General features: G+C 37.2%; 1 protein-coding gene and 1 long non-coding RNA gene across 4 annotated transcripts; one reads left to right on the top strand and one right to left on the bottom strand.

Moving 5' to 3' along the window:
• Window positions 1-1,525: 1,525 nt before the first annotated feature.
• LOC134150184 (uncharacterized) lies at window positions 1,526-2,350 on the bottom strand. The gene is made up of 2 exons (XR_009960613.1): window positions 2,301-2,350; window positions 1,526-2,070 (listed from the first exon to the last, which is right to left on the bottom strand). It is a non-coding gene; the product is annotated as an uncharacterized LOC134150184 (long non-coding RNA).
• A 150-nt stretch (window positions 2,351-2,500) lies between these two features.
• RCAN3 (RCAN family member 3) lies at window positions 2,501-19,367 on the top strand. Of its 3 annotated transcripts, none has more exons than XM_062593833.1 (6): window positions 2,501-2,587; window positions 8,299-8,543; window positions 15,216-15,389; window positions 15,988-16,159; window positions 17,212-17,396; window positions 17,912-19,367. In XM_062593833.1, exons 2-6 carry the CDS (start codon window positions 8,349-8,351, stop codon window positions 17,942-17,944), a joined length of 759 nt encoding a protein of 252 aa, XP_062449817.1. In that variant the 5' UTR covers window positions 2,501-2,587; window positions 8,299-8,348; the 3' UTR covers window positions 17,945-19,367. The 3 variants fall into 3 exon arrangements, with proteins under 3 accessions (XP_062449817.1, XP_062449818.1, XP_062449819.1); XM_062593834.1 differs by lacking the exon at window positions 2,501-2,587 and adding an exon at window positions 2,679-2,763; XM_062593835.1 differs by lacking the exon at window positions 2,501-2,587 and adding an exon at window positions 3,235-3,253.
• The last annotated feature ends 1,083 nt before the right edge of the window (window positions 19,368-20,450 follow it).

Genomic DNA, 20,450 nt, shown 5'->3' with positions numbered 1-20,450 from the left:
GGTGTATTTGGCCATAAATATCTTGAGTGGAGTTAAGACAGAGTTTAGTTTACTAGCATAGGTGCTATGTGCATCCAAAGAATAAAACCTTCTTGAACAAGATGCTTGTAAACGAAATGCAGATTGCTAAAACTGACGGTTGGGACTGCATTCCTAATGCTCACATTCTTACTGTGAGTTTCCAATGTGGTGTCAGCTGTGGGAGTTGTGCAATCTACTTAAGAATCGTGGTTTACAGAGCTTTTAAAAAAATCTTGGCACTCATTATTTCAGAGGAAAGCTTGAAAATGCAGCCTGGATGCATCCTAGAGGAGAATTAAAGAAGATTAAAATGAGCCAAATCGCGGAAACAAAAGCATGACATTACCGGTGGCCTAACTCATGATTTTTGCATCCTTGCCAATTCAGTACTGAACTTGAGACAACAGCATGCTTCTTTGAGACAGCAAAGATATAATGCTAGTTGGAGATGCTACGCTATGGGAGATGCCAACTGTCAGATACAGGATATCATGTCTTTGAGTGCAAGATTAGACAGCTTGAGGGCGTTTCCTAACAATGCCATTAAGAGATACAGACGGTCATAAATTCAGAATACTAGCAATGTAGCTTAATTGAATGCTTGCCAACCTAATTAACACTCACCATATGGGTTTTAGTCCAGGGGGATAAGCAGAAGATAACCCTCAGGATACTCTTAATTAAATGCATCTCTTGGGGTCCCAAACCGCAAACGGAAAAAAAACAAGAACAGCTTCGTCCACCTTGGTGTTAAAGCTGCACTTCATAGAAGTCCCTGGATACGATAATAGAACGTAGGCTAGTGCTTTGCTGAATGCTTGCAGAAGCAGCATCACTAAGTTCCACAGTTTCTAGTAAACATGATAATACTTTGTTAACCTTTATCATTTAAGGGTTAGCATGTTATATCAGAGATGACTGCGTTTACTTAAGTGATAATATAAAGAGGTGGCAGTCAACCCCAGATGTCAGGATCGTTACAAAAAGAAGCATGATTCAAAAGAGGTGTTGCTACAAAATAGTATTAAAAACATTCCTGAAAAATCTGCTAAAATGGATGGAAATGTTGGATTTCATGATAGCCTTTATATTAAAGCAGAATATATTATTGACCAGGGATGAAGAACTTGGTATTATTAAATTAGTAAACTATGTGATTGCAGACAAAAAGGCTAAAGTAATTAAGACTAACCAATTATTGCCTAAATTTGTGATGCAGCTAAACTGTAGAATCCCTTAGTCTTACTTGTGTAGATAAGTTTACCTTTCTAGAAAATTGTTTTTTTGTTTTTTTTTAAGGGAAAGGTCTGCACTATGAACAAGCAAATGACAAGACTGGTACAGGAAGTGAGCTTAGCATTGCTTTCTGCTTTTTTCTGTATCTGAACTTTAGCAGAAACCATTTAAACCACAGGAATTCCTGTACTGAAGTCAAAATCTTAGCTGTTCCTATGCTCTACAAGTGAGGACAAAGCTAATGAATAACATATTTGTATCCATGAAATTCAGCAGATATATTTTAATGTAATTGTTGTGGGAAACACAATACAGTCAAGTATGATGTTGGTTTATGCTTATTTTAGATGTAAATGTACACAAGCATTCAACTGTCGCAGCTCAGATCACCACTGTTCAAGCAAATCATCTCATCGTTGGATTAAGCTGTGATTTAGTCTCAGAAGAGGGACACAAATTGTCACTGTTCCCATCTGGTGTGGTGCCTGAGCGTGTCCTCTAGCTGAGGCCAATTGCAAAGTAAAACCGATTAACTTCAACCGCCATCTAGGAATCTACGTGGGCCTTTCGCAGCAGCAATCGCCGTGCTTGGCACGAAGCGCCGGCGCTGCGCTCCGCTCTTCCCACTCCCTTTCCTCTGGCTTCAGTCTTCAAGGTCAGCCCTGTGTCCTGCAGGCCGCTAGGGCCCTTCGTCGCGCTCCTCGACGTCCCCCGGTTCGTAGCATCAGCGCGCGCCTGCCTTGTGTTTCGGGGCTGGTAGCTACAAACGCTGAAAGGTCTCAGCTGCCCAGGCTGGGCTCCGGTAGGAAGTTCCTAGAGCAATTTTGGATCAATTCTGATCTCCGCGAGCCCGTCTGCTTCCACAGGGAAGCCAGGAAACCCTTCTCTCGAGCCCATGGGTAACCGCAGAAGACACCATCACCTCCCGAAGCGGCCGGCGCCGGCCCCCCGCAAACGACCGCTACCCGCCAACGGCCGTTACTCTCCGCGCCCTGCACTCCGCCCCCCCCCCCCAACGACCGTTACCCCCCAACGGCCGTTACCCCATCAGGCCGGTCGGCGCTGGCGCATGCGCAGACGCCCCCCCTCCCCATCCGGGTCACTGACCCCCCCCTTCCCCCCCCCCCCTCGCCCGCAGCTCCCTGAGGCGATGCGGAGGCGAGAGGACGCGCACGCAGGCGCGCTGCGCCCGCGCCGCCGCTCCCCGCCGCTCCCCGCCGCTCCCTCCGCCCGGCGCCGGCGGGGAGTGCGCGACGCCGCCCGCGGGGCTGCCGCCGCCGCTTCCCCTCGCGGCGCCGCCGCTGCCCACGGGATCCCCGCCGAGGAGACGGTGAGCGCCCCCCGCCTGCCCTCCGCGCCCCGCCGCCGGCCATCTGTTGCTTCCTCGTCCTCTCCGCCGGCGGCCCCGTCCTGAGGCGGGCGGCCGCGCTGAGGCGGGCTGGGGCCGCTGCTCGCTGCGCCCCTCGCCCGGGCGGCAGCCGCGCGTCGGACCGGGACGTGCTCACGGTTCGCGTTTCTTTTCTTTTCTTTCTTTCTTCTTTTTTTATTCAGTTCCCCCTTAAGGCATGTCCAGATAGATAGTCTTTTTTTTTTTTTTTAATTAAAAAAACTCAAATCGGAATAATCTCAGCAGGATGCAGTCTTCAACCTGCCATCTTCTGTTTCCATCCTTCGTTTTTATCGCCTGCCGTGTTGATTCTTAACTGGGATATTGAGGCTCCGAGCAGGGTGACCCGAGCGGGAGCGCTCCCCGGCGCTGTGCGCCTCGGCGGCGTCGGGCCCGCGTTTCTGAACCCTTCAGAGCAGATTTGGCTGATGTTTTATTAAAAAAAAAAAAAAAAAAAAAAAAAAAGTCCATTTTTAGCTCTTGTCCAAATGTGGATTTTCGGGAAAGCAATTTGATTATTTCCCTGCGAAGTGATAATATAAATGAGCCGCTTGTGTTTTCTGCCAGCGTTATCTTACAGTGCGAAGAGCAGGTCTAGACAACATGAAGGTAAAAACACTAGTTTTATGTCCATGACGATGTCTTGTGATCAAGAACTAAGGCTTCCTATGGCAGGAGGTGAATTTCCACTGATTGCTTTAACGTGGGAAGGCCTTACAGTTTTGTATGAGACAGAAGGGTTTGTTCTTAGTGTGAAGTGTTTCAAAGGTGCTTTTCACGTGGTATTTAAATGATAAGCTGGTATTAATTTATGGAAGAACAAAGGACTTACTAAAAGATCTTAACCAAGTGGCTTTAGTTCTTGGTGTGCTGTTAGTCTTGCCATGTAAGGCCATTCGATCTAAAATTTGAGAGGGAGAGAATGATTAAATAACTACTAAACAAATATTGTTAGTTGTCTGTACAATGAATTTATTCAGTTCAGTTTCTGAACTGTTTATTGCATTAAATATTAAAATCTGTTAAAACTTAGAGTAACAAATGATTAGCACTTGTGTATTTTTATTCATATCTTATAAGTTGGTATTCATCATTTCAAGGAGGTAAGCGAAGTAATTTTCTTTGGCATAGGGGAAACTGAAGCAGAATGTTTTGAATGTGGCACTGATAATCACATTTTGGAGTGTTTCTTCTGGTTTTGTTGCTTTCTGATAATTGCACAATAAAATAGTTCCATCTAATCTCTTAAAATATAACTTCTTCCAGTGTTGCTTCTAATAGTATTTCTTTAGTACATTTGTACATTGGCCTTGTTTGTCTCATGCTTTTTTCATGGGAGCTATTCCATATTTTTGCAATACTCACTAACCTTGTTGATTAGATACTGATTTCAGGAAAGTCTGTAAAAACAAAAAGCTGAAAAACCTACAAACTGATGCTGGTTTATGGTTAAAGAATTAGAACCGTGGTGCATTCTTGCATTAAAAAAACCCCATATGTGTACACACACACACACACACAAAATTAAAGTAGCTCCTCTTATAGTTCAGTGCTGTCTACAGAAGCCTTTCAGATTTTGTTTTTATAGTTGCAAGAAAGGCTATGCTGTAAATTATACAGAACTGTTGATCTAAATGGCAAAATGTTTCCTTAACTTTGACTAAGATTAGTTGTGTTAAATCCCTCTCTCTACAGACTGTTTGCAGTAGTTCAAGAGAATAACAGCATTTTGTTCTGCGGCTTAATAGAGTACAAGTTTCTACTCTTGTTTTCTAAAGGAACAAGAGGATTTCTCTGGTAATTCAATTTTTGTTACTCATTGAGGAAAAACTATAACCTGCTTCATGGCACTGTGGATTTTTAAGTGGCCTGAGCTCTCCATTATAGTTTACACACATCATTTGAGACTCTCTGTCATTTTACAGAGCAGAAAATGTTTTACAGTAAAGCATTTTGCTGCTGTAATTAAATGTTGCAACACGATGAATTCATACATAATGAAAACTGAAGTTGGTGAAGCTCTTTGTAGTGTATAAAGCAGGATATGGTATGCCTGAAAAAGTATGTATGCCTTTCATCAAGGTTTTTAAAACTTCTTTACAAAGCTAAATAAATAACTTCTGCATTTTTTGTAATTCTACCTGAAGAGCATCTCTTCTGTGCAATAATGCATACCTATATGGCATTTGATGTGTTTAATAATACAACAAATTGCTGTTCAGTAAAATGCAACATTTTCGTCGTATCAAGGGTATTTATGCAATAAAAGCTTTACTTGGATGTTTTTTGTGGTGGACAGAAGACAGATCTGCAATATAGGGTCACCAGGGCTCTAATCTCAGCTCTGCTGCTGAAGAGTTGTGCTTTAGCAGTTTGTTTTAATCTATGTTTATTTTGAAGATGATAAAACACAAATAATGGTAGTCATTGATTGCCTGCTTTGCATGGAAGTATGGATGAAATGTGTCAGGATATGTAACAGCAAGCATTGCAAGTTTTATTTCTTTAATGTTAAAGTGCTAACTGGACAATTTCGCTTAAGTCTGTAGGACCAATTCATTCATGTTGAAAATCACCCTGACCCTGCATCTCCATCTAGGTTGATAGGTTAGTTGAATCACTAATGTTATATAAATCAGATCTTAAAAGAAATTGAATCTTGTGGCTTTTTTTGTTGGCTTCTTTTTACTCCCTCTCCACCCTGTATGCTACTCCATGATCTCCAAACTCCTGGCACTTCAGCAGTTTGTTACTGATCCCTCTCCAGTCCCTACGTTGACTTGGCAAATTTGTGTTGTCTGCCTGGCTCTCATTCTTTCCTTTTACTGTTCTGTCTTTTATATGTCGTCACATTTTCATTTATGAAATTGCCCTATTCTGCTGTAGCAGAACAGACATAGAAATTACATCACCATCTTTTCTAAAAATATAAAACCTCAGTTTCAGAGTTTTTCGTACTGGAAGTTTGAAGTCAGTTTGAACTCCGAATTGTTTTAACCAAATTTGGCAAAAGACTTAAATATTGGGACTTTTCCCTTGATGCATTCTTAATGTCCTTAAGTTGATGATTTGGAAAATGGCTTGTTTGTTTGTCATTTTTTTTTAATAGTATCGATTTTATTTGATTTTTAAGTAGATATTTGCCCACTGGCTTGTTTGTTTGTCATTTTTTTAAATAGTATCAATTTTGTTTGATTTTTAAGTAGATATTTGCCCACTTATCTGATTGCTGAGTAAAAGATTGCTTCTATATGAAGAGACTATACAAAGTCTCACTTTACAGAATATTAACCAGCAATACAGAGTTCAAGAGACTTGGTCATGGATGTGTAATAAGCATTTTAGTTACTTAAATCCACAGATCTGCCTTCATTTTATCTATTTCTTTGCTCCGTGATATGGTGGTGGTTTTTGTGAAGGAGCACCTCTCTAGACACTGCAGTGCTTGTGGTTGGTAATCTGCAGATTGGATCTCCTTAAATGACACAGTAGATGACAGCATTTTTAAAGGAGTGATGGATTCAATTGATAATCTGTGGATTAAATTATCATTTTAATTGTGATATCTGATTCCACCGTATTAACAAAATGGAAAGAGAGAGGAGGAGTCCTATGGCACAGTGTAAGTCACAGTAATGAACACTCAGTTAATCTTACTTTCTTGATGTTTATTTGCATCTCTGCAAACTTATAATATGAAACAAAGCCAACAAATACTAGGTTCAGATACTGTAAACTTTTTTTATAGCTTCTTGTAACTTAGCCAGCTTGGCCACATCTTGTGTTAGTCTGTATGTTACCATATATCTAGTCTTGTTCATCATTAATTTAAAACTTTCAGCTTCATGCCAGCACTTCCTCTGTGCCAGATTCGCTCTTTTGCCTTGTTTACAAGTCTCCTCATTCTTGTATTTGTCAGATAACTAGCTTTTTGGAGCAGTCATACGGGTGTTAGGTGTTTTTTATTGTGATACATATTCTTCTCTGTTGGGGGCAGAGGGGAACACACCCAAAATAAGGCTAGTATTTTACTCCCAGTTCTGTCTGCACATAGCTTGACATGATTTTAAGTAGACTTGTCCTGTTGCTTTTTGAACTGGTTAGCCCAGAACTCTCTCTTGGAATCTGTGCTCCCAAACCAGATGGTGGCTCTTGTTTTTTCTGTGCTGGCGTACGTTCTTTTCCATTTCTCTTTCCTTTTTGCATGAATCAGCCTGCACATAATAGTAGTTTTCCACCAGCTACATGTTTTCTTCCCCCACCTCAGTATTGCTGAAATGTATTTTCACTATGAAAATTACTTTTGAAATTTGCTGTGCTGGGAAAGTTTGGCTAGATCCATTCATAACTTTGTAATGGCTTGACTAAAGGTGTGACTTACTGCAGTTACACACATACACACTACTTCAGACAGGTTTTGTGTGTTCACATTGAGGTTTCATTGATTTAACTGAATTAATTTAACATGGACAAGTTCATACTTGTTATTGCCCTTTCTGCTAAATGACCAAGTTGAGTTTTAGTTGAAAAAGTCTGTGTTACTCTGACTAAGCGGTATGGAAATAGCTAATTTTCCCCCGCCCCATTTTCACAAGTTATTTCACTTACTACAATCAAATATTGAGGCTGTTTGGCTATTGTTAATTAGGATACTTGTCTTTTTTCACATGAGCAAGCGTGGATTGATTATGGATTTTTTTAATACATATTGGTTTCAATTGATGGCATTTCTCAGGGACTACTTCAAAGGAATAAACTATTTAAGCAAATAAAATACACAGATGAGGTTATTACCAATGGAACATAGTATATTTGTTTACCATGATTTTTGGTGTTATAACAAACTTAAAGCTCCAAACAAATCCAGATATAGTACAGGCCTGAGCATTTTCTATTGTTTTTATTAGAGTATGCAGAACTGTGATAACCTCTTCATGATTTTGCAGCATTAGTTTGTAAATTATGTTCTATTAAAAGTCATTTTTAATGTGAACAAAATAGTTTATTACCTAAAGACTTTTATTTAGTGTTTTGTTTGTTTTTTCACTATTTTTTTCTTCCTTGATATGTTTATTCAGGTCCACAGATACTATGCGTCTTTTGTCTATTGCCATTATGCAGGACTTAGGACAAAGAAATATCCTCACGTCAGGAGATGTAAGGTTCTGTTCCCATATCTGCCATTGGCTTGCAGAGACTTTGGACAGATCACTTCATTTTGCTGTGTACATGTGTTGCCTTTAAAATAAAAATATTTTTCAAGTATCGGAAGACTATTCTGATTATTTGGAGAATGCTTTTAAGTTATTAAATAAAAAATTGCTGTTAGCTGAGATGTACAGTGCTGAGCAAAGCTTCTAGTTTCAGTACTGCAATTCTTGATTTATGTCACATTAAAGGGAGGAGAAATTTCATTTACCTAACTAAATGACTTCTTAAATTCCTTTTCATAAATTGAACAGTAGTGTCTTTATGCCATTTACAGAAATAGGATAAAATACCTGTGTTTTGTGGATGAGAAGGCAAGTTTCATGTTGGTTTCTGTTCTGTAAAATTATTCATTTTAGAGAACAGTCATAACAAGAATATGTGGTTTCTTGGTAAATTCTGTATTTTAACACTTTTTTTTTCTTGTTTGTTCTTTGGGTTGTCAGACTATTATTGGAAACTCTGGAGTGTAAAGAAGAGCTGCTTCGGGTAGGTGATGCTCAGAGATACTATGAAGTCCTGGAGCGACAGCCAGTCAGACCTCTATAGCAGTGACCAAGAAGAGGAAGAACAGATGATTTTTGGAGAAAATGAAGAAGATTTGGAAGAGATGATGGATTTAAGTGACTTGCCTACCTCACTCTTTGCTTGCAGTGTCCATGAAGCTGTATTTGAGGTACAGGAGGAAAAGGTAAGATGGACTAAGGCATGTTTGGGGTATACTATTATAAGTATAGATATATCTAGAGAACATTTTTGTCTGAATTTTCAGTGTATTGCTGCATATTTTGATTGAAAAACCATGAGGTATTTACCAGAAAGCTTGGATCAGAATGAGTACAGTTACCAAAGAATAGGTAATATTACACTTTTCTGGCATTTTAAATTTATTAATAGTTATATAGTGCTTCTCCCATGAAAAGCTCTCCTGATTTTTCTGTTTATCCAAGATACTAAATACAAGGGCAGATTTAAATAAAATTCAAAGGCAAATTTAAATATATTTTTTCAAGGCAAGGATTATTTTAAAAGAGCATTATATATTTTCAGGATATATTTTCCAGCTAGAAATATTAAAACACCTTGAAAGTGGCTTAAGACTTTATTATAATGTAAATCTTCACTGGCCTGCTTACATTTGTATTCAGTCAAATCTATACTTGGCCTTTGGTTCTAAGAGCATCAGGAATAATTTTCTATGGTACTTGTGGTGTTTGGGGGAGAAAAAGAGGGCCAATATGAAAGCTTGGTCTGCAGCTTTAATTCAGTTTTAATTTACGAAAGTATTTATGAAGACTGCAGTTTTGCCTAGAAGTCCTCGGGATATGAGGGAAAGGTGGGGTGTCAACTAAGAAACACAGTTCAGTGCCTCAGGGTTGCTAAATCATATATTTAACTATAAGTCAATCTTTCATTTACTGTGAGATGAATTCCTAAGCTATGTCCCTAACAAATGGAGCCAGTACAGTTCTATTGTATATGTTTAAAGGATGGTACCTAAAGCACATATATGAATCAGGCAGCTGAAGATGTAATCCAGTTTGGTTTTTATGTTCTGTGATCTGACTGCTTACGCATAAAATTCCTTCCTTCCATCTTTTCCTTTCTTGTCTATTTCTTGTCTGCTCTCTGTCATTCTGAAGACACATCTGCCAAAATGCAAATTTTTCTACTCACTCTGAATTTTTGTACTCAAGTGTGACATTATTTCTCAGAATGTTGGATCTTGGCACAGGGAATTCCTTGCTTATACAGTTCTTCATAATGATATGTCGATTGTCTTCCAAAATGAGGAATTTTAGGAGCAATTGATCATCAGTGCTTGTATGCATTCTTTTTTTTTTTATATATATATGTATATAGTAGAAGACATGTGGCTCCTGAGTCATGGTACTAATTAGTGATCAAAATTAAAATTAAGATGTACCTGTATGAATTTACAGAAATAGCTGTGGGGAAGGAGAAAGATGAAAAGACATAATACATTCAAATTAGAAGGAATTTGTTGAGAATGTAGGTGTCTTTAATCTCATATATTAGTATACAGTGATATAGTGCTGAGTGTCAGCGTATTTTGACTAGTGAAGAAACAAGATGATTAAAGCAGCCTTGAAAAATTTGGGTGGCTTACTTCCCCATATAAATAGGGTTGGATTTCTAGAAGAAAATAGATTAAGCTTATTTATCTTGTTAATCAGTGAAGCTTTGTTTCAGATCATAAATGATACACTGGCATAGATCTTATTTTTATTACTATTTGTGAGGAGATTGTAGGATAGTTCTGTCTGTGCTGCCACAGGAACAACTGTTGTTAGCAGAATTCTGCCTAAGGTAGCCCTGAAACTGTGTGCTATTGAAACTACTGTACAATTTTGAATTTGTGACTTCTGCTGCAGTTTTATAATGTGCTCGGCACAGTTTTCAAATGAAAAATCTCCATCAGTCCTGGCTAAGAAGAAATAATGTCCTTTTGGTACTGATGATGATAACATACACTTAAAAGCCTTGTGGCTTAGAATTTTGTTTTCTTCATTATCTTTCTTTTTAGTGGTCTGTATTTTTAACCTGTCATCCCTGCATTTACGTGCCTACATAAACTAATTTAAAAACACTTTCCTTTAAATATTATTTTAGGGAATGGAATTGTTCTAAGTGACCAGAGTATAATTTTTAAATGATTAGTGAACTTCTGATGACTGTTCTTTTTGTTTTTGTGAATTACTTTTCTTGACTATTTTAAACTAAATTTAAGTAGCATTGCTTTAAGGAACGGAGAGCAAGTGCAAATAGATATGCCAGGGAATGTAGATAAACCATTCAGTAGACTCCTGAGGAATGCAAAGCCTCCAGATACGGAATATGCTCCTGTACAGCCTGTTCTCTGTTGCTGTGGTGGAATGCCCAGGACAGCACCAACAACAGTAAGGGGAATTTTCAACTTTCCTTCCCTTGTCTTCCCAGCAGCTATGCAAAGTTAACTCATCCAAAAAAAAAGAAAAAAAAAAAAAAAAGAACCAACCAAACAGTAAAACCCCCATACCCCACAACTAGTTGTGCTCTCCATTTGGTCAGCCCTCTCCGTTCCTTCCCTTAGCATGCTGGTGGCTCTCATTCTTCTGATGGCTGAGAGTTACGACTTTTTTTTCCCTGTAGGATGTTATACCCTGATCATCAAAAATACTTAGGTTTAACTACAACTTTATGCAAATGCGGTTAGGGCGTTAAGTGATTTATACTGTTGAATATAGAATAAATTGTGCATTTTAGAGAAACTGTTTCCAACTATTTCTTGATGCAGTGCACTGTGCAGCCATGGTACTGTCCCCAGGAAACCAAGTTTGTGCGCTGATCTAGCCTGTAAAATGCCTGCTGTAGGATGATTTTTCTCCTTAATCTTTGTTGTCTTCTCCCTTGCATCTGCATAAGCCTCTGTCTGATAAGCCTTATCAACTTGTATTATTCTAGGTGTTTTTACTTTATTTCGTGGTATTTGTTACCTCTTTTTGTTAAGTCAGTCTGAAAAATGTGTGTGGCAGTTCCATAAGGTAAAAAGTCAACCAGAGTGAGCCTGTTTTGAGTTGGTTGCCTGATTCTTTGATGCTTTTTTTTTTATTTTTGCCATGAGCGTCTGTTTTGGTTTTTTTTTTTGTTTTTTTTTTTTTTTTTTTTTTTTTTATCTCTAAGCTGCCTTGAAGTCCATTTTTAATTTTCACTCCCAATTATACTATCATGCAGTATAAATCTTGGAGTTCCTTGGTGCTTGTGCCAAAAGCCCCAGCAGCCCCTCAAAAGGGGTTAAAGAAGAAAAAAAGGCTTTGGTCTTGGGTAGCTTCAAGCATCCCTACATTGTAATGATTCTTTGCCTCTTTGACCCAACAAGGGATATATAAAAAGAGAGGTTTCTAAGCTCTTACAGTAGACTGTGTGAGAGAAGTCTGATTCTATTCCATCCTTTTCATCCAATTTACTTTGTTGGTACAGTTAACTTGTTTATAAGCAATAGTAAAATGTAAATATAACAATGATTGTTAGAAAATATAGGAATAACTGGAAGTTAGTAAGCATTGCAGAGTAGACTAGAAATGAATCCCAAGTCACAAAGAGTTTTTAAAGCTGCTTACAGATCTCTGTTTGGATAGGGGAGGGGAGATTACATAATAAGATCTGTTGTACTTGCAGCTTGTTGTAATCGTATTCTTCTGGCTACAGGAAAAGGTACCAGAGGAGGCTGTTAAATGTTTTCAGTGGCTTATTTTCAGATGCAGTGCTTTTCTTTCCCAAGTATTCTAGAGAGAATAAAAATTAGATACAGTTCTTCAGCTATTATTTCTATGCCCGGAGCTAAATGATTTCCTTGGAAGAGCCTGAGTTATTGCTATCCTGTGTATGTTGGTAGAAAAGTTGATTTCTAGTCTTGTATATTAGTGCTGAGCTTTTACTCAAAAATAAAATGGACAATGTGTAAGAATATGTAAATCCTATGTCATATATATATAGTCATATGTCATATATAAATCATATGTCATCTAATAATACAAGATGACATCTTGAAGATAGACACAATTTTAGCTTACTGATGACTAATTTAAATTATTAGTGTTTCTACTAGATCACCTTCTAGTTTAAAAGCCTTTTATAAGTGGTGAGCACTCTGGCAGTTTGAGTGATTGCTACTCTTGGAAGAAGGTAGTAAAGTATGTGTCAGTCAATAAAAGTTTAAATAATGCACTCAATTAATAGCAATATCCCATGCTTCATTGCTTTTACCATATAGAAAGCATGCATTGGAAGTGATGCCTTGCTAAATTATATTGCACATATCTACATGTAATTTGTCATTTTTATGCCCTTTTGCTTTTCCATGAAACTATTCCCACAGTACTATCTGGGCATATGAGGCTTATCAAGGGAGGTGTGCTAACTCTTTCTCTAATGATAATTGCTAACCATATAAGACCACTTGGTAAGTACCTCAGAGAATGGAGTTCTTGCATCAGGTTGCATTGAATTTTCTTTTAAACCTGTAATATACTGGTTTGGGTTAATTTTTTATTTTCAAATACAGTTTGTGAAATGTACTGAATATACTGTCAGAAAGCTCATCTAAGCCGATTAATTACCGTAGCTAAGACATTAGAATAGGTCAGAATTGTATGTTATATCTCCGAATGGAAAACCTATTATGCAGGCTTATTCTTAATGCTCAGAAGAACAGAGCTGCTTTGGTATATTATTTGGCTTTTATCTGTTTTATGAAATTCTGCTTTGTCAGCCTCTGGACATACGTTTCAATGGCTTTACTTCTACTTTCATCTTCTTTTAAAGCTGAATGCACAGTAGTTACAGAATCAAAGGGAGAATGTGTTGCCTGTGCCCATACAGAAAGCAATTTGGAAATTGGTGGGGGGGAGGGGTTTGGTGGCCATTCCGGATTATACTACCTGATGTTCTTTTAGTTCATTTGGTACTTTGGGAAAGCATTAGATTGGCAAGTGTAGTGTCTTAACACCCTCCACTCCTCAAGAGTAACAGCCAGATTGGCAAAGGATGTTTCTTTCACATTGCTTTCAGTGTTGAATATTGCTTTCTTGTAGCTCAGGAGATAGTCGAGCTAATGCTGGCAAAGCTAGCAGCACTTGCAAGCAGACTGTCTTGAAATCAATCATCATCCTTCCTGATTTTGCAGAAATCACAACTGTAAATAAGAGATGGCCTGGTGTGATATATGGACACAAATATTTGTGCTTATTGTTTTTATTTGCGGAAGTTGGACCACTTAAGCAAATGATACTGGATATTTGTGTGAGAAAAGGCTAAAAAGACATTATTAATTAAAAATCTATATATTTGATTCTTAGAGTGTTGTCCTCAGGTTCTGTATCTGCCCTGCTCCTTTCATCTGTTTTTTGACATTTTCTAGCTATATTTATTTTTATACTGTGGCTTTATTAAAGCAACCTTTAAACAAAAGTGGAAAGTGACTGCATTAAACATATGGTTGATTCAACAGTCAACAGTTTGCTGAACTGTTAACATCTAAGTGCATACAAGTTAAGTGCCCAATATGTTTACAGGACTGTCAGATACAGAAGTTACCATACATCTTTTCGTAATTGTCTTTTATATAACTGCTTTCAGATGCTCTCTTCTACCCTTTAAAGATTAAACATTCAGGTAGTGTAACAGAAGTACATATCGTTGCTTTCCCGCATGTTCACCTTCTTGAGGGTGATGTCAGGACTGGAGTACTATCCTCATCGTTTTTAATTGCATACTTGATCCACTAGGTTGTAACTTACTGTTTGTCCAAAATTTGGCCAATGTACAAAGGAACAGTTTTTCTGTTTTAATAGAGACTTTGAGATTAAGGCAGTTTTGGAGAGAAAAGCACAAGAAAATAACAATTTTGTTAAAACTAACATGGGCATCATCTGAGGGATTTCTTCAGTCCTGTTCAAAATGAAAAACAGTGGTAGCCTCCTATCCTGTAATTATTTTTACAGGAATGAAGGCATCAATCAGATTTTTTGTTAGAAGATAGTAGTAGTGTTTTAGAACTACACACATTAATGTCTTTAGGAGGGTTCTTAAGTGGGAGTAGTACTCTTCTGTTGACTTACGTAGTGCTCTGTGAATAATTGACATTACAATGTTTAAACAACGGCTTGCATAATTCTAACTATTGTTTTTTATCTGACAGTTTACAGTCAATGAAAATACCTGTGTTTAGACTAGGAAAAAAATACGAAGTATCTGCAGAAATCTTTTTTGTTCAGATAACTAGTAAATTAAAACATTAACCAATAATTGTATTAAAAATTTTAATAATTGAGGAACTGGAAAAGATTCCATATGCAATAAAACATTGGGCTTTTTTTCAATTTTTACTTTCTGTCAGTGTTGATTAATAACAATAGATTTTTGTCTCTCTTCCAGCATAGTCTGTCTTTCTGAGAATTTTGACAGTTTCCTTATGCACTCTGTGCTTTAGCTTATCTCATATGAAAGTGAACCAATTTGCATAGTGTTTTGCAGATGCTTAAGTAAAAGTCATATGCAATTTTTTTTTTTTTTTTTTACATCTACACTTTTGGATGACTGTCACTAGATGGCAGCTTATGTATGAAGAATTACATAAGGCGTGATTACTAAACTCTTGGAATTTAGATTGAAATAGTGAGGCAAGGCAGTACTACACTGAATACTAGTTTATAAATCAGAGTAACTGAGTGAACTATAGAAAGTTTAGAAGGCAATTAAGAATATGAGTGGGATTTGGATGATAAAAAAGAAAGGAAAATGTGTTTTAATTGAGTGAAAATGTTCATTTTGTGTTTGGAGAATCTTTGTACTTCATCTCTAGGAAAGATTTGAAGCACTTTTCACAATCTATGATAATCAAGTTACATTCCAGTTGTTTAAAAGCTTTAGAAGAGTAAGGATAAACTTCAGCAATCCAGAGGCAGCAGCAAGAGCACGGATAGAACTGCATGAAACTGACTTCAATGGAAAAAAGCTGAAGCTATATTTTGCACAGGTATTCTGGAACATTAAGATGTTCTACGTGTGTCCCTGTTTCTTCTCTGTTCCATGTTTGCCCAAGAGTTCCATTTCTGATAAAGTTCTGGAGCTACCGTTAACCTCTCGTTCTCCTACATTGACATATATTATTTTTTCTTACTGAGAATTCATACTTTAGGGCCTGTTTTATTTTTCAGCTTGAGCTTATAGACTTGTAATTGCTAGAGAACAGTCACAAACCTTCTCCCCCTACATAAATAGAAATGTACTAAAAGAAAATAAGTCATCCAAAGACTTCTATCATATGTGCTCTATATGCATTTTCTTTGTTGGATTATCAACTCATATATGTCTTTTACAGCTATGCTGTCAGCTTTCACATAGGCAAATTGCTTACCCACAGCATTTCTCTGAGGTGTCATACCTAGAGAACTGATAAAAACTGTACTCCTTTCATTGTTAAATCTGGATTAAATTGAAAAATACAAATACAAAGAATGGTCCTGTATTACCAAGGCTGTAGACTACCTGGTCTTCTACTGGGGACGTAGACTAAATAAACAGAGAATTAATATTTGTGATTTTATTCTATATCTGCTGGCTTTTATCTTCAGGCACAGGTGTCCAATGAAATAGGAGACAAGTCCTACCTCCTTCCTCCACAACCTGTCAAACAGTTCCTGATATCACCACCTGCATCTCCACCAGTTGGATGGAAGCAGAGTGAAGATGCGACTCCTCTGATAAACTATGACTTGCTATGTGCTGTCTCCAAGTTGGGGCCAGGTAGGAATGTTTACCTGCTTTTGTTGTGTAACCTATCTTCAAAAATACTTGTCCAGGAAATCTATGTACTTCACTTTTTTTTTTTTTTTTGGTAGAAGAAACTGAGTGTCTCTCACACGTAAGGTTACTCACTTGAGCAAAATCATCTGTTACCCTTTTTACTACACTCCTTAACTAACTGAGAGTACAACACAGAAATGGATTATGTGGCACTAGCTCAGTGGCATCTATTTATGGAATTTTGCTATGATCTCAGCTGTAGCTACAGAGAAAGAAAAGGAATGAAAAATTCAGTCTGTTGCAGGTGGACTGTTCTGGTAGTTAAGGATGCTAACACGTACTTCATGTGTTTGTCAGGCTTATTAATGTGTTTTCCTGGAAAACATGGTGTTGCCTTCCCTGAAAAGGAAAACGTATCAGTCTTGCATCATGATCTGATGTGCTTTGCTTTGTAACATGTTGAATTGGCTCCGGTGTTAGTGAAGTAGAGGAGGTATCCGTGCTGTCCTAACAGGAGATGCATACTCCACTGAGTGATGTTACAGAGAAGATAGCTACTTCCTGTTCCTTTGGGAAAGCCACTCTTGAGCAGACAGCAGTGACATTATTTCCCAAGGAACTGAGAAGCTTAATATTTTCAAATGCTTTTGTAACTTTTCATTTACAGATGTCATATGAATGCACAGCATAAATGATGTCACTTGAAAATGCATGCTGCTCATCTTCTGATGTCTTTACTGTATCATGTTACTTGCTTTGATTTTTTTTACTCCCTTCCTTTAAATACCAGTTAAAAAGTTGGTTGTTTGTGTTCAGAGTACAGTATAACAGATACAGGGGCTGTTCTGAAACGTGCAGTAGGTCCAGTGAAGTATGGAAGTTGAACAAATTAAATGTGAGAAGGAAATAAGTAATTATTTGGTTGCATTACTATAGTTATTAAGGAGATTTTGAGATAAAAGGGGCTTAATACTGTCCCATGAGGATGTTCTTGGTGTGATCGTTTTTTTTTTTTTTTTTTTTTTTTTTTCCGATTGTTTGCCATTCTGCAGGGGAGAAGTATGAACTTCATGCAGGAACAGAATCGACTCCTAGTGTAGTTGTCCATGTCTGTGAAAGTGAGACAGAGGAGGAAGATGAAATAAAAAATCCCAAACAGAAGATCATGCAGACAAGGCGTCCAGAACCACCTACAACAATACTGAATGAATCTAAAGCATTTGATTGTACACTGGAGGTAGGGGGTACTATGCACTGTTAAGTCATGTGGTGCTCAAGATAGTATCAACAATCAGACATTTTATGAGTAACTGATGTCTGTACTGCTACTATATGTTATATATAGCAGCAACAGATTTTACTTGTAGTTGTCTTTCATGTTCAAGGTTTTGGATGCCAATGCTCTAAAAAGCACTTTAGTTTTAAGGACTAGGCTCCCAAATGTAGCAAATTCCCCTAACTTGAATAGTGAAAAATAGCCTCTCTTTTTTTAAGTTACTCTTTGTACTGTATTGTGATGTACTGAGTGTTGAAATAATACCTTAACGTTACTATCACTGTTGGATTCAAGAAAGTTCACTGTATAGCAATTAAAGCTGATCTGTACTGGTACAACAGTTTCCAGTTAATATAATGACTAAATGTAAGTGTAATGTACTCTTCATGCTAAAATTCCTTCCCAGGTAGTGATCTCCTGAGGTGACTGATTTGCACATTGATCATTCATGAAACTGTTCTGTTTACTTTTCTCAGAAATGCCAAGTATTTGTTTTTAATTTGACATGAGGCACAAATACATGTATGGAACTAAATTAAAGCAGTTTTCCTAACTGAATGGAGAAGAATACAGGCATAAGAACCACAGACCACTGAAAAGGCAGAGTCTGAGTCTGTCTCCAGAACTACTGCTGCTACTATCTGTGACGGTACACTGATAGGTACAATAGTTTGCACTGACAACTAATTAGAAATGAATTACACTATATGTAGTGTGAAATATTGATTCAGCTATTGAATGTGTTGTCTCTGATCCTCTCTAAAAAGATGGTAATGTTTGTTCCTCTCCAGTCATAGAGAAGACCTGCACTTATAAATAAATTCAGGGACTGTTATGTTATGACTGAATGATGTTAGGAAATAAAAGGTCCAGGGTCAGTTTTGAACTTGTGCTTCTGAACATATACAGGCTTTCTTTTTTTTTTTTTTTCTTCTTTTATTTTTCTTATTTGCCTGGCTTAGCCAGCTTTTATGCATTTTTGGCATTTGCTTCCTGTTTTTCATTAAGACTTTCTTTGTGTGGCATTCTGTATGTCTAATATAGCCTCTGCTAGTTCTGAGACCAGGATGCATCTTTTAAAATACAGATCTGAAACATCATGAATTTCTCTGTTAAGTGTTTTAGTAGAAGAAAAATATGCCTCAGTATAGTGACATATGCTTCTATGTTTTTATGCTATTTTATAACCAACCTTTTTTAATCTACACAGATTCTTCTTTTTTCTATTAAAAAGTTAATTATTTGTGAACAAACTAGGCTGCTCATGTTCATATATATAAATCATTCATAAATTGGCCTTTTTCAAATTATTTTAGTGGTGTTGAATTCTATATAAAGTGCTTATTGAACTTTCAAAATTGATTGACATCAGAGAGGAAAAAGTGGACATGAATTTGTGTAGGTGCAGTTGTTTGAAATTCCATCTGGTGCCACCTCTTGATCCTTTCCTGCCACCAGCTTCAGGTTGCAAAATAGGATCCTGCAGGCAGGTCCTCCTTCCAGAGGCAGGAATAGTATACATTAAAAATGTTGGAAGATGTGTTCTGTTTGTCTTGCCTCCACAGGCATGATATTTATGTATCTCTTCAGGTATTAACATCACTCAGTCTGACTTCTGTATCACTGTTCCACATTTTTTTTTTAAAAAAAAAAAAAGAGTATTGTCCATCAGGTTTGTGCATTTTTAAATTCCAGAAATCCGTTTGGGATTTTCTGTGGTGTTTGTATTTTGTTAATTGATTAATTTCTATCCCATTGTAAAAGTTGGTATAAGTAGAGTTAAGTGGAAGATCTTCAGAAACAGTTTTATAAAGCAAATAAAACCAGTAATGTTATTGTCAATGTATCTTGTGTAAAGTGTATAGCAACTTGCATTCCAACATCTTTCATTGTGTAAAGAGATTTAAAATAAAAACAGTGCGGTGCCATTCATATTTTTTAATTATTTTTTGCAATTGCATTCCATATTGGCCCAAGTCAGATATCTATTTTAAAAACCTCCCTAAATTTAGCTATTGTTAACAGTATTACATGCTTGCATATTGGGTAAACTGTCAACATGGTGTCTGGATTTTCATAAGCATATTTATTATCAGTAAGGAAAAATGGTGCTCAGGAAGGTGGTGGGGATTTCTACAGGAAAATACAGGGAAAAGCTGGGGGTTTGTTTAATTGTGGTTTTGGGTGCCTGTTAAAAGAGGGAGAATTTAAAGCAGAGTTCCATTTGCATGTCCACCGCACGATAATTTTGAATGGAAGTTTGACACCTGCTTAGACTGTAAACATTTTGTGGCAGAGAATGTGTTGTTTTTGATTGTGGTTTTGAGCTATATGATGTTTTTGTTGTGACAAAGATAGATAAATTATCATCTGTTTTCGAAAGTTTCCAAAAAGCCATTTCCACAGAAAGGGTACGCACAGAATCTATGTAAAAAGTGCTTGCAAAAAGGGGGAAGGGTTTTAGAAACCATATAGGGCCATGAGGGTAGTTGCTTATATGTGTTTGATCCCGAAAGAAAGTGCTTTGTCTTTGTCCCAGAATTAATGTATTTTTTCTGTGTATCGTCAGTGAAATAAACACTTTAGGACAAATGAAAACATTTTTAGACTTACAATTTGAGTTAAGTGCAAAATGAAACAAAGCTAAAGTGAAGCATTCAGAGTTTCAGGGAGGGTTGTTTCCTGTTGAGTTTAGAAACAAAATTTGTTCCCTTCAACATAATTGAATATGAATAGGTAAACTGTTAGGAAAACAACTAACAAAGGCAATGAACTTAAAGCTAGGTGAGGATATGAGATGTACATGCAAGAATTATTGCTGCTATTATTGTTAATAGTGGGTTTTGTCAAAAACAATGGAAAACTCTAAAAATACATATTTTTATAAGAAAAAATTGTGCAAAACTTTCAATTCATACAGAGGTCGAATGTTAAAACTGTTCCTCTGTTTAAAAAACTTATAAAACATTAATTTGTTGTGTTGCATGCGTGTTTGCTGCCAGGTTCCTGTCTCTT

Source organism: Rhea pennata, chromosome 23, assembly GCF_028389875.1.
Source record: "Rhea pennata isolate bPtePen1 chromosome 23, bPtePen1.pri, whole genome shotgun sequence".
NCBI classification, from domain to species: Eukaryota; Metazoa; Chordata; class Aves; order Rheiformes; family Rheidae; genus Rhea; species Rhea pennata.
Note: the sequence above shows the minus strand (reverse complement) of the source record. Positions and strands in the feature narration are given on the sequence as shown.

Coding starts and splice junctions, on each gene's coding strand:
- RCAN3 (XM_062593833.1), top strand. CDS start 8,349: ATGCTCAGAGATACTATGAAGTCCTGGAGCGACAGCCAGTCAGACCTC. Junction 8,544..15,215: donor TTGAGGTACAGGAGGAAAAG/GTAAGATGGACT, acceptor CTTCATCTCTAG/GAAAGATTTGAAGCACTTTT. Junction 15,390..15,987: donor TGAAGCTATATTTTGCACAG/GTATTCTGGAAC, acceptor TTTTATCTTCAG/GCACAGGTGTCCAATGAAAT.